The 14,066-nt window shown below is 41.9% G+C and overlaps 1 protein-coding gene across 2 annotated transcripts in view; it reads right to left on the minus strand.

The window, feature by feature from the left end:
- Window positions 1–14,066, minus strand: part of LOC123760985 (alkaline phosphatase) — a 167,323-nt gene that overhangs the window by 13,257 nt on the left and 140,000 nt on the right. For both annotated transcript variants that reach the window (XM_045746793.2, XM_069339478.1), the window contains exons 10-11: window positions 10,973–11,073; window positions 1,538–1,661 (exon numbers count right to left, since the gene is read on the minus strand). In XM_045746793.2, coding sequence (XP_045602749.1) covers window positions 1,538–1,661; window positions 10,973–11,073 — 225 coding nt within the window. The remainder of the gene's footprint in view (window positions 1–1,537; window positions 1,662–10,972; window positions 11,074–14,066) is intronic.

The following is a 14,066-nucleotide window of genomic DNA, read 5'->3' on the forward strand; positions in this document are numbered from 1 at the left end:
CTGTTGGCATTCTTTCTAAGATCAGATATTATGTACCTCGCCCTACCCTGGTGACACTCTATTATTCTCTCATCTATCTTTATCTCAACTATGGTATTTGTGCTTGGGGTTCTACTACCCAAAATCATTTACGTCCTCTAATTACTCAACACAAAGCTGCTATTAGGACAATATCTCACTCTGGCCCCAGACATCACTCGGTACCCTTACTCAAATCTCTGAATATGCTAGATATTAACACTTTCAGCCTCACGGCGAAGGTAAAAAAAAAAGCGGTATGTGCTCACGGCGTTTTGCCGCGTAAGCGTAAAAACAAAAATGTGTATACTCTTTTTACTCTCCTGACCTTAGTTCTCGAGCTACGTATTTCATTTTGGTACCAACGTGTTCGCAATAAAATTCTCTAGAAGAACATCAGTAAAAAAAGTCACGAAACATATAGAGATACCAGCACCAAATAAATAACTACGAAGATGACTCGCCGTGAGCGCCCAACAGCAACAAAATGTTTTTACTCTTGGGATTGTTATCACCTCCACACTTGTCCTACAGCGTTAATTTTGGTATCAATGGACTCGCAATGAAATTCCCAACACAGTGATATGAATATAAGCGTAGAATAATGATTGCGGCCCGCCCGCAAGAGTGTGGGAAGTGGTGAAATTGTTACCCGGTATCGGTGACGGGACGACACACGGTGCTTTGAAAGTTTATACTTATTTCACTCTCATGACATTATTATTCTATGTACGTCATTCATTTTTGTGTCAATGTGTTCGCAATAGAATGTTCTATGAGCCCGTAGGTAAAAAAGATCAACAAAGCGTAAAATAGAATAGCGCCAAATATAAAACAACGCTGGAACATATCAGTGAGTCAAACACACACGAAATGTTTTTACTTTTGTTATGTTTGTGAACCTTTCATGAACTTATTGTACCATGCAGCCTATTGGTGAGAAAGAGAGCCTCATGGCGCGCAGTTTGAAACAAACCCAAAGTAAATCGGATAAAAATTGAATTTTATACAAATATTTTAAAAGAGGACATAAATTTATGTCCACTATGCGGGAGCGGGTAGGCGAAACAGGACGCCGGGAGGAGTCCTCATCTGCAGAAAGTGTTAAGTCCCTGCACATCCTCTCATGTGTAGATCACACATCCTCCACATCCTCTGTACATCCTCTCATGTTAATCCAAGCCAATCACAATTAATTTATTAACATACCAAACCAGCATTTGGAAAGCATATAAATTGTTTGCATTTAAGCATGCTAACCAAACAAAGAAAGATCTCATAAATATGAGTATGCTTTTTGTTTTTCTTTGGCAAAAGCTTATGACTAGCCAGATATGCTTTACACTATTCTAGCAAGAAACATTATCCTAATCAAAATATCAAGGTGATTCAGTTCTATGTTATCCTTCATTACACGAGGCAGCGTGTCACAATCCAATGCCAACCATTTCAGCTTCCATATTATCAGTAGCTCAACAGCTACAAAAATTTTTGAAACAGAATTCTATTAGTATCATACCTATGGCATACACTCCAACATCTTCACCACCATGAGTTTCGGAACCAGCATAAGTTGGGACCGCAGCCAGAGGTTCAAAATCCTTGTCATTAGTGTCCACTCCTGTTAAGTTGCGCCGCATTACCTTTGAATTAAGAAAACAAATAGGAATATTTTTTAATTTGGTAACTTGCATAAAACTAGTGATGAATGTAATGAAACACCAATTTTTGGGTAAGCCCTGGTGGCTCCCCTGATTGCAATACTATACTCCTTGATTCAGTGCCATATTTCTAGGTGCCATCCGTCGCTGATTGCTTATTGGCCTACCGGAGGCCACGAGCCAGAAACTGGTCCCCTCAAAGAGGTGCAGGGAGCAATGGCACTATGAACACCTTACAGTTAATGTTATTCATGTCTGCCACCTCCAGGGAAAGACACCAAGAAAGTCAACGAAGCAAAACAGACTACTGCATGTTTAGAATGAGAAAGCAGCCTCCAAACTGCCATAAGAACGCCCCCAACAATATAAACAAACTATCAAAGATTCATGAAACTTGAATCCCTTCCCCTCCATGTTTCGTAGGAGGAAGGAGGCAGACTGGCCCAGATAGCTGCTTCACCACCAATTCTTATGATGATGACATCCACCCCTATGCCCTGGGGGAGAGAGGGTGTCAGGAAGCCACCAGGGCTCCCCCAGAAATTGGCATTTCATTATACTGTATTCAACGCTTATTTTCTGGGGAGAACCCCCTGAAACTATCTACTCATGAAGAAGGAAGAAAGGGCACACACCAGGAAAGAGAAAGCACCACAGGTTTCAAGACAAAATGAGCCAAATGGCTGCAAAAAATGACCCAAGACCATAAAGCAGCAGAAGACCAGGCACGTTCACAAGATATCTGGCTGCCAGGACCCCCGTTCGACGAACAAAACTCTTATGCCTGAAGAATGGCCTATGACATAGGAGCAAAGAGTGCTGATAGACCAGCCTACAGAAGCACATCAAGGGCATGAGGATAGACCACAGGACTGAAGAGACCCCACACAGTGAACAAGAAATCAAGGAGAAACAGCCTGAATGGAGTCAGATTATAGAACCCGAAGGAATCCAAACTCACCACAGCTCCTGTCACGTGGCTGCAAACACCTGAACCATACAGTTTGCCGGACAAAGGGAAGACGTTGAGTGAAGGTGGAATAAGGTGCTAGGGAATCGAATCCCCTAAAAAACCCACAGTGGAAGGCTGCAACAAGGCAGATGGCACAAGGAACCTGGCGTCTGTATCCAGCAATTGCGAGAGAGGCAAAAGGACTGCCTCAAAGAATCAGAACAACCTACAAAGCCAAAACCTGCCCAATGAATCAATGAATCAGAAAGGCAAAGCACAGGCTTCCGCGCAACAGTTCAACCAAACTATTGAGATCCCTGCCTCCCACTGAACACCAAAAGACAGTGGCGGTGCACCCAGAGCAAGGCCACAGGAGGCAGGAAAGCAATGCAGACCAAAAGTCCAAAACCAGGCCCAACCAAGTCTAAACCTGGGATAGAACCAACTGGGACTTCCTCCAGTACACCAGGAAACTGAACCCAGCGAGCTGGGAAAGATCCAGATCCCTGGCCAGCAGACAAGTGAATGGCAGGAAGTTCACACCAGCCACACGTCGAGGTAGGCCAACTCCCAAAGAACTAAAGAAGGGCCACAATGACCCAAGGAAAATGAGTAAAAGATACAAAGTGTCAGATACAGACCAAATGGGAGAACCTGAAAGTGGAGACGAAGTCATTACAACCACGCCCAAAGCTACCGAATCCGAGATGACCTGACAAAGGGAAGGAGAGGGACTTACCCCATAAGCCTGAACCCCCCCAAAAGAGTTGGGACTGACAACTTTCCCGCAGGCCGCAAAAAAACAATGTTGAATGTAATGAAACGCCATTTTCCGGGTGAGACCCGGAGGCTCCCTGAAGCTATCAAACTGACATGTGCCATATTAGTTTGGTGCCATCAGTCCTTGGAGTTTGAGTGACCACCAGGGGCCATGAGCCAGAGTCTGCCCCCCCCCCCCCCTCCCCCTCAGAGAGGTGCAGAGAGCAATGGCCATATAAACTTTTTACATTTAAAGTTTGTCATTTCTACCATCGATCGGAGAAAGGGTGATGAAAGGTTTCACCCACCTAGAAAGGTAGGTGAACCATTACAAACCTCTGGTTAAAATTCCAACCTACGTCCGAACAGAGCCCCAGAACTCCCCCCAGTAGAAAACAGTGAAACAAGCAACACTCCATCCAACTAGCAGGCCCTCTTGTTAGCGCCTCACCCTTCCCCAACAGGGGAGGAGGGAGGACCCCACATAAGCGAGCAGGCTTCACTATCCCCCAGTTCGGAGAATGGTGAAAACCACCGACCGGAGGGAAAGAGTGTGTCAGGGAGCCTCCGGGGCTCGCCCAGAAAATGGCATTTCATTACATTCAAAGCTGGTTTTCTGAGGGAAGCCCCGTCGGCTCCCTGAAGCTATCTACTCACAGATAAGTAAAAGCAGGGAACCACCCGGGAGGCGGCAGCATTGCAGGTCTCACAACAAAGAGGAGACAACAGGCCATGACAGACGCCCCAAGGCAACTTAAGGTCACAGAGGCATGGAACATGCACAAGACATTTGTCGACCAGGACCCCCTTTTAAGGACCAAAATTCCCATGCATGAAAGGCAACCTAAGATAGATGCCCAAATACCGCAGCAAAAGCAGTATACTCCTGCACATCAGAAGCTCAAGGGAAGACCGCAGGCCGGTCAGAACAACCCCGTGGACAACCTAATAGACACAAACCCTGCAACAGGGAGCCAGGAAACCGGGTCAACCCAGAGCGCAGCCACTGTTGCTGAACCAGTAGCATGCAGGGAGCGACGTAAAGCCACAACCGGACATAAAACATGATGCAACCCCGGCCGAACCAACCAAGCAACAACACCCATGGCCCCCACCGGAAACCAGCCATCTCATTCGTTGCTAATCAAAGAAGGCAGCAAATGGACAAGATGAGCCCCCCAGGATCAAAAGAGCAATAAACAAGACCTATCGAACCAAACTTGAACTGAAGGGGCCACAACAAACTGAGGAGATGAGAGAAACGAGAGCACCCAGTTCACAGACCAAGAAGATGCAGGCAGCGCATGAGCAGGCCGGAGGTGAAAATCGCACGAGGGAGCGTGCTGAACGGAGTGGAAGGGACATCCACCCCTAACGCTGGCGGGAATGGCTCTGCCAGCGCCGCAGTGGTGTCCCAGAGAACATAAAGGTATAGTGCTTTTGAAAAATAGATGAGTTAACAGGAATGTGCCAAGGGAAATGAAAAATTGGATGAGAAAGAGTTGCCCTAGTGTTTCCAGTGCAGAGAAGAACATTCAAGATGGCCGCCGACAAGAAGAACTACAAAACAGACCTTGATTTTGCTGGATTTAATGAAGAAAGCATTGATATAACCAATCTATACAACAAGTTGGTAAAATTAGATACTATAGTGAACTCTCATGTAGAAATAATTAATAAATTGCAAGAAAGTAATAACCATTTAAATAGCAAAGTTGTATGTCTTGAGGGATTAGTGAAAGACTTGTGCAAGGATAAGAATCAATTGGAAACAAATTGCAAAGCCATGGAACAAAAAAATAAACTCTTAAAAATAGCTATGGAAGAAGTTAAAGTAAATTTAAACATAAATGACTACAAAAGTAAGGTAAGGAAATTCAACAGGAGAAACAGCTTTTGTCAGCACAGATGGAGGAAGTTACACAGGGAATAGAACAGTGCAAGAAAGATATGCAACTCACCTATGCACAAGTGTCCAAGGAGAAGGAAAAAATTGAAGAAGCAGTAAAGGAAGTCAAACACTGCAGCAACCAAGATAAAACAAACATTAGGCTGGAAGTGAGAACAGAATCGGCATCTAACCCGAAGTTGGTGCAAAACACAGTTGATCGGAGTAAGTCCCTGATAATTTTTGGCTGCAAAGAAAAGGAGATAACGTCTAGGTCAGAAAGAGCTGTAGAAGAAGCAAAAGTAGTAGATAAAATTGTCGGCCTCATGGAAGCTCTTACTTCCATAGAGAATGTGTGCGACTACAGGAGAATAGGCAGGTATATAACAGGAAAAGATTGACCTTTGAGGATCACCCTAAATGGTACCAAACAGATGGAAGAAGTACTAAGGAATGCTAGAAAATTACAAAGTGATGAGGATAGGAAAGTGTGGTCGCTAAGACGAGATCTTTCAAAAGAAGATAGGGAGAAGCTGAAACTGAACCTCGCCAAGGCAAAACGTTTAAATGAGAGCAGGAATGAAGAAGAAATCAATTCTTTTTTCTACAAAGTGATAGGGGTAGGCAGACCAGTAAAGTGGTACATAAAGGCAAACCAACAAAATCATTAGAGAGAGGGGGAGTGAAGAATAAGAAGAGGGGGAACAAGTTCCTGAAGATTGCATACACCAACAGAGATGGAGTAAGATCGAATATACTGGAATTAAGTGATGTAATACAGCTGCAGACACCAGACATTGTTACACTCACGGAGACAAAACTTGAAGATGTAATTTTAAATGAGATCATATTCCCAAGGGGCTACTCAATTTGGAGACGGGACAGAAAAATTAGGAAAGGCGGTGGCGTTGCTGTGCTGGTGAAAGAACACCTAAAGATGAACGAAATAATGACTGCCAATCCACAAGAAGTTGACATAATAGCACTAGAGATCTGCCATGAGGATGATAAACTAATGATCATAAATGCATATAGTCCACCGCCAAGCAGCACATGGTCAAAGGAGGAGCTAGATAGTAAACGAGAAGGTCTTATAACAATAATGAGAGAGATCATAGCGAGAGCGGATAACGATAGATCACGACTGTTGATAGTCGCTGACTTCAACTTGAAATCCATACACTGGGAAGCATATGAAGCTAAAACAGAAGATTTTTGGACCTGTAAATTTGTAGACCTCATCCTGGAAACATTCTTGTATCAACATGTTAAACAAGCTACGAGGATGAGGGATGGGGACGTTCCCTCCATGCTAGATTTGATATTTACCAGGAAGGAGGAAGAAATATTTGACATTCAGTACCTTCCTCCCTTGGGTAAAAGTGACCATGTCATTTTGGGAATAAAGTATGCAATGCGTTATAATCTGGAAGAAAATATGAAGGTTGATGCAATTGAAAAACCTGACTTTAGGAGAGGACATTATGGCAACCTTAGAAAAATTTTTAGTGAGTATATTTGGACAGACTTGTTGCTAGGCAAGGAAGTGAATAAGATGTATGTCAAGTTTTGTGAAATATATGATAAAGGCACAAAAAAATATATACCAAAACAGAGATGCAGAACTAGGAAACAGGATTGGTTCAACAGAAATTGAAAGAGGGCCGGAGACCAAAAGACACAAAAATGGAATCAATACAGGAAGAGGCCAAACCCCCAAACATACCAGCGATACAAAGATGCGAGAAATAACTACACGGCAGTGAGGAGAGAGGCAGAAAGAAATTTTGAAAAAGGGATTGCAGACAAATGTAAAACAGAACCAGGTCTATTCTATAAATTCATAAACAACAAATTGCTGGTAAAGGATAATATTCAGAGGTTGAAAATGGGAAACAGAATCATGGAAAATGAAAAAGAAATGTGTGAAACATTAAATGAAAAGTTCCAAAGTGTGTTTGTACAAAATGAAATCTTCAGGGAACCAGACACAATAAGAATTGCAGAGAACAACATAGAGCACATAGAGGTGTCTAGAGACAAAGTGGAAAAAATGCTCAAGGAGCTAAATAAGAACAAAGCAGTTGGTCCAGATGGAGTTTCACCATGGGTTCTGAGAGAATGTGCACCTGAGCTCAGCATTCCACTTCAACTGATTTTTCAGGCATCCCTGTTTACAGGAGTTGTAGCTGATGTGTGGAAAAAGGCTAACATAGTTCCAATCTACAAAAGTGGAAGCAGAGAAGACCCCCTTAATTATAGACCTGTATCATTGACAAGTGTAATAGTGAAAGTATTGGAAAAAATAATTAAAACTAAATGGGTAGATCACCTGGAGAGAAATGGTATAATATCAGACAGACAGTATGGTTTTCGATCTCGAAGATCCTGTGTATCGAATTTACTCAGTTTCTATGATCGAGCAACAGAGATATTACAGGAAAGAGATGGTTGGGTTGACTGCATCTATCTGGACCTAAAAAAGGCTTTTGACAGAGTTCCACATAAGAGGTTGTTCTGGAAACTGGAAAATATTGGAGGGTGACAGGTAAGCTTCTAACATGGATGAAAAATTTTCTGACTGATAGAAAAATGAGGGCAGTGATCAGAGGCAATGTATCGGACTGGAGAAATGTCACAAGTGGAGTACCACAGGGTTCAGTTCTTTCACCAGTGATGTTTATCGTCTACATAAATGATCTACCAGTTGGTATACAGAATTATATGAACATGTTTGCTGATGATGCTAAGATAATAGGAAGGATAAGAAACTTAGATGATTGTCATGCCCTTCAAGATGACCTGGACAAAATGAGTATATGGAGCACTACTTGGCAAATGGAATTTAATGTTAATAAATGCCATGTTATGGAATGTGGAATAGGAGAACATAGACCCCACACAACCTGTATATTATGTGAGAAATCTTTAAAGAATTCTGATAAAGAAAGAGATCTAGGGGTGGTTCTAGATAGAAAACTATCACCTGAGGACCACATAAAGAATATTGTGTGAGGAGCCTATGCCATGCTTTCTAACTTCATAATTGCTTTTAAATACATTGGTGGCGATATACTAAAGAAATTGTTCACGACTTTTGTTAGGCCAAAGCTAGAATATGCAGCGGTTGTGTGGTCCTCATATCTTAAGAAGCACATCAACAAACTGGAAAAGGTGCAAAGACATACTACTAAGTGGCTCCCAGAACTGAAGGGCAAGAGCTACGAGGAGAGGTTAGAGGCATTAAATATGCCAAAACTAGAAGACAGAAAAAAAGAGGTGATATGATCACTACATACAAAATAGTAACAGGAATTGATAAAATCGATAGGGAAGATTTCCTGAGACCTGGAACTTTCAGAACAAGAGGTCATAGATTTAAACTAGCTAAACACAGATGCCGAAGAAAATTCACTTTCACAAACAGAGGGTAGACGGTTGGAACAAGTTAGGTGAGAAGGTGGTGGAGGCCAAGACTGTCAGTAGTTTCAAAGCGTTATATGACAAAGAGTGCTGGGAAGACGGGACACCACGAGTGTAGCTCTCATCCTGTAACTACACTTAGGTAATTACACTTAGGTAATTACTATAAGAAGCGACAGCATTCTGCATAATACGCCAGTCCGGAAAGAGACAAGAAAGGACCAAACAAATGAAACAGATACCTGCAATAGCCTACAAAGGGAAAGGAAATGGCGGAAAGACTGCCAGGACTGCACACCTGTCACCAAAGGAAGACTGCAGGTGGGACACCATCTAAGAAGCCACCAGATCACCATAGAAATGGCGAAACACTTCAGAAAGCCAGACGCGAAGAGCGGAAGCAAGCCGAACCAGTGAGGAACCTCACAGGCCTGACATGCTGAAAGAAGCAGAGCTGCGGAAAACCTCAGGTTTGGACACTATGCAAGCAGCATCTGAAACCAAGGCTGGGCCAGCCACCGGGCCAGAACCACTCTTTCCCGAAAGGATTTGAGCCATGCCAGAACCCAAAGCAATAGCTGGACTGGAGGATGAAGGTACAGGAACCCCCCACTTCAACCAGTTATGCTGAAGAGTGTCCACCACGAATGTCTTGTAGTCAAGAAACGGCGCCACATACAGTATATTGAAGGCGCCGGGACCAAGCAAGTGCAAAGAGGTCCTCCTCCGGGCACCCGAATGTCCGACAAAGCCAAAGCCAAAGGAAAGAGGTGGCATCAGCCGTCTACTTCTTGGAAAGAGGAATGAAGTGAGACAGGACGTTGGACAACCTCCTCCCCCCCCCCTGAATGTGAACAACGCAGAGAGCTAAACCCTGAGAACTCAGCAGAATAGCTACCCAAAGGGATCAGCCCAAAAAAGCGTGGACCGCAGAGACCATTCTCCGGTTGAGAAAATGAATCACGGCGAAAGCAGTACAAATGGAGCCGAATCACCGAGCACCAAAGGTAACCGAATCCGCCGCAGCATCTGCCACACAGTCCTTCAAACTCCCACACTGTGCTTGGAGCCCAGTGGAAGGACAGAGCCCAATGCCCCCTGGCCAACCTGGTGAGTGCTGGCCACAAAACCCTAGCCAAGAGACGAGGCGTTTGTGAACACATCGAGCAAGGGAAGGGGAAGGCACCAATGTACTGAACCCTGAAAAATCCGAAGAGGAAGCTGGAGATGCAGCAACCAACGCAAGGACCCTGGAGGTCGAACCCAGCAATCTGAAGAGCAGCAAAAGGGGCTACGTGCTCCTTTTGCCTCTCGGCTTACCTGAAGGGCGAAGGCCACCACAAGCAAGGAGACCTTCCCTTAGAAAGTGTTTATGAAAAATATTCAATTTCAATATTATAGTAATTTGAAGAAAATATCCTGAATATAAACAATAGTAGTCAAGATTTATCTTATTAAGAGATCTACAACTTTCAGTAATGAAATTGGAGGTTCCCAGATTCTACAAGGACCCATACAACTTGTTTGCTTCCTCAAGGAGGAAGCTAACAAGTTGATGAAACAAACTGATGAAACTGATCTATATGTAAAGGAAGCATAATGGGCACAGAATTTTCAGGCATAATTTTAAAACAAGTTTCACAACAAGTACCGTACACATGAGAAAGAAGGTTATTATGTGAGGACAAACGAGTCACCAACTTGGGTCAATCACATGGCTGTAGTACGTGAAGTATAGTACATATCATATGGTGACAACTGGAATATAACCCTTGTCTGGTCAGTGACATATCAGTCCTGTCTTGTGCCTTACCATTAAAGAGGGTGCCAGTGAACATCACACTGCATTGAAACATATACCGTATTTGCCAGTGAATAGAATGCATGTTTTTGATCCATCACCATCAAATGTATTTAGTACAGTATTTATATAATAATAATAATAATATGTACAAAATCATGTGTTTTCCTCCAAAAAATCACTTGAAAATTACTTACAAAAAGTATGATTAAACATACTAAAATTTATGAAACTAATATGAAAAGTGAATGAATAGTTGGCTTGAGGTAATATAGTACTGTACAGTATTAGGTAAAATAACTAGGAACAATTTAACTACGTACAATACTAGAAACAAATATACTAAATCCTTCTTAATATTTACATTTACACACAAATAACAATGTAAGTTAGTATCCCATACTTGACTTCAGTACAGCTGATAGTCTAGAACAAATTCCTGTCTGATGCACAGGGACAACCATACTCACTTCTTCACCCGTCCATGTGTAGTTGAAGCCATGCCCATTGGTAAACATAAGAGTGGTGTAGGGCATGTGGTCAGACACGTCATCCTCGTTCATCACAACACCTTGTTAAATAGAAAGACATTTAAGAAATTAAATTGCATGCTTGCACATGCATACAATATGAACATGTTTGCTGATGATGCTAAGATAATAGGAAATATAAGAAACTTAGATGATTGCCATGCCCTTCGAGAAGACTTGGACAAAATAAGTATATGGAGCACCACTTGGCAAATGGAATTTAATGTGAATAAATGCCATGTTATGGAATGTGGAATAGGAGAACATAGACCCCACACAACCTATAAATTATGTGAGAAATCTTTATCGAATATTGATAAAGAAAGAGATCTTGGGGTGGTTCTAATTAGAAAACTATCACCTGAGAACCATATCAAGAATGTTGTGCGAGGAGCCTATGCCACGCTTTCTAACTTCAGAATTGCTTTTAAATACATGAATGACGAAATACTAAAGAAATTGTTCACGACTTTTGTTAGGCCAAAGCTAGAATATGCAGTAGTTGTGTGGTGCCCATATCTTAACCCTTAAACAGCGCAAATCATACATATATGATTTGAGTAACTGTCACAAAACGGCGCAAATCATATATATATATGATTTGCGTATTTAAAATAGTTAAAATAGTCCTACACACATATAGAGCTCACATCTGCTTCCTCAGACCACCAGTAACCATCCCCCATTTTGAAAAAAATCCAGAGTCCCTCACTTTCCTTCTAGAGCCTTTGTAAGAAAATGATGACCATTGCTTGGCAACATCACCATCAGTATCTGAATGTTTAGGGCAGCCGTAGAGGAGAAACTAAACTTTTAGCAACAGCAAATGAGTGATTACCATGTATATATTCGAGACAAAATGTGTGCTATATGCAATTTTAAGATTTAGGCTTAAAATATATTTATACATGTATTAATATGAATAAGTATGTGGGTGTCTTTATATTTTTACTTGTATATCCATACATACTTATATTTTCAAAGTTTTACATAATAGACAGTAACTTTGACACACACCAATGCAACCTGTTAGCATGAAAAAACTAAATTAATAAATTGAGAAACAATGAAAATAAATCAACAAAGTTATTCCTATGCAGCACCTCAACTAAAAATATGCAGCTTCTCCAGGCAACTACAGCTAAACCACAAGAGCTAGACTTTTTATTTGGATTTTTGTGCTTCCTGAAGGCTAATTAACAATGTCACAAGAAAAAATAATTTTTTCAGAATAATTTTTTTCTTGAGCGCCGCTAACTGTTTGCTATTTAACAGTTAGCGGTTTAAGGGTTAAGAAGCCCAAAAACAAACTGGAAAAGGTGCAAAGACATGCTACTAAGTGGCTCCCAGAACTGAAGGGCAAGAGCTACAGGGCAAGAGCTACAAGGAGAGGTTAGAGGAATTAAATATGCCAAAACTAGAAGACTGAAGAAAAAGAGGTGATATGATCACTACGTACAAAATAGTAACAGGAATTGACAAAATTGATAGGGAAGATTTCCTGAGACCTGCAACTTCAAGAACAAGAGGTCATAGATTTAAACTAACTAAACAAAGATAACAAAAAAATATAAGAAAATTCACTTAACAAAGAGCAAACAGAGTGTTAGACAGTAGGAACAAGTTAACCACTTAACTATGCCAACCGAGTATTCTCTGTCGATGGGTAACTGCGTCAACCGAGAAAACTCTTTTTGATTTTTTCGGACCCACTCTAAATGTGTGCGAGGTTGGTTGTGTACGAAATGGACTCTTAAGACCCCCAGCGAGAGGCAACCATCTTGGAAAAAATTCCCAGAATGCCCTAGGGCTGCTGGCTGGGTTAGTTCTGAGTGAGCAACCATGGGTGGCACACGCGCCTCTGGCTCCCAAACACCTGTTCGATGCGGTGTTGAAAGATAACGCTCTGTTGGTGAAATTCAAACCTTATTGTTTGAAGAACATAAGGGTCATAATATTGGTGAAGCTAGGCACAATAAGGACCTAACACAAAGGTTGAATGCAAGTGATACAGCACCTATGAGGACGATACAGCGAGCATATCCAGTTGTTGCTCTGAGTGTCACCCTTGCAATCCTATGCTATCTCCAATTTATTTAGATGATACATAGATAAATCGTTTTCTGCGTTCAGTGATGATGCATCTGATACAAGTAGCATAGATGAACAGTGTTTGTGGCTTCCATGGTGGTGTTTTCCATAGATATTTTCAAGAATACCTGAATCTCTTTCTGACTGACGGACACTCTTTGAGGCTTGCTGAATCTCTTTCTGACTGACGGACACTCTTTGAGGCAAGCCGAGTCTCTTCCTGTGTGGGACCATACAAAGTGATCATTTCAAGACTACCTTACAAATTGATCTTTTCCTATAATCTTTTCAATACTACCTTATGCTACATACAACCTACAAGTACTAAAGCCAAGGGTGTACATGAGTGCATTATTTGCAAGCACACAGAATGAAGAAACAGGAAACAAAAATTTATCTGTACTTCGTGCAACGAGAGCGAAGTCGCGCTGTGCACCATGGACTACTTCGTTGATTATTACTCACTTCCGAAGTACTGAGTATAGTTACAGGATGAGAGCTACGCTCATGGTGTCCCGTCTTCCCAGCACTCTTTGTCATATAACGCTTTGAAACTACTGACGGTCTTGGCCTCCACCACCTTCTCACTTAACTTGTTCCAACCGTCTACCACTCTATTTGCGAAGGTGAATTTTCCTATATTTCTTCGGCATCTGTGTTTAGCTAGTTTAAATCTATGTCCTCTTGTTCTTGAAGTTCCAGGTCTCAGGAAATCTTCCCTGTCGATTTTATCAATTCCTGATACTATTTTGTACGTAGTGATCATATCACCTCTTTTTCTTCTGTCTTCTAGTTTTGGCATATTTAATGCTTCTAGCCTCTCCTCGTAGCTCTTGCCCTTCAGTTCTGGGAGCCACTTAGTAGCATGTCTTTGCACCTTTTCCAGTTTGTTGATGTGCTTCTTGAGATATGGGCACCACACAACAGCTGCATATTCTAGCTT

This window comes from Procambarus clarkii, chromosome 41 (assembly GCF_040958095.1).
Source record: "Procambarus clarkii isolate CNS0578487 chromosome 41, FALCON_Pclarkii_2.0, whole genome shotgun sequence".
Taxonomy (NCBI): Eukaryota; Metazoa; Arthropoda; class Malacostraca; order Decapoda; family Cambaridae; genus Procambarus; species Procambarus clarkii.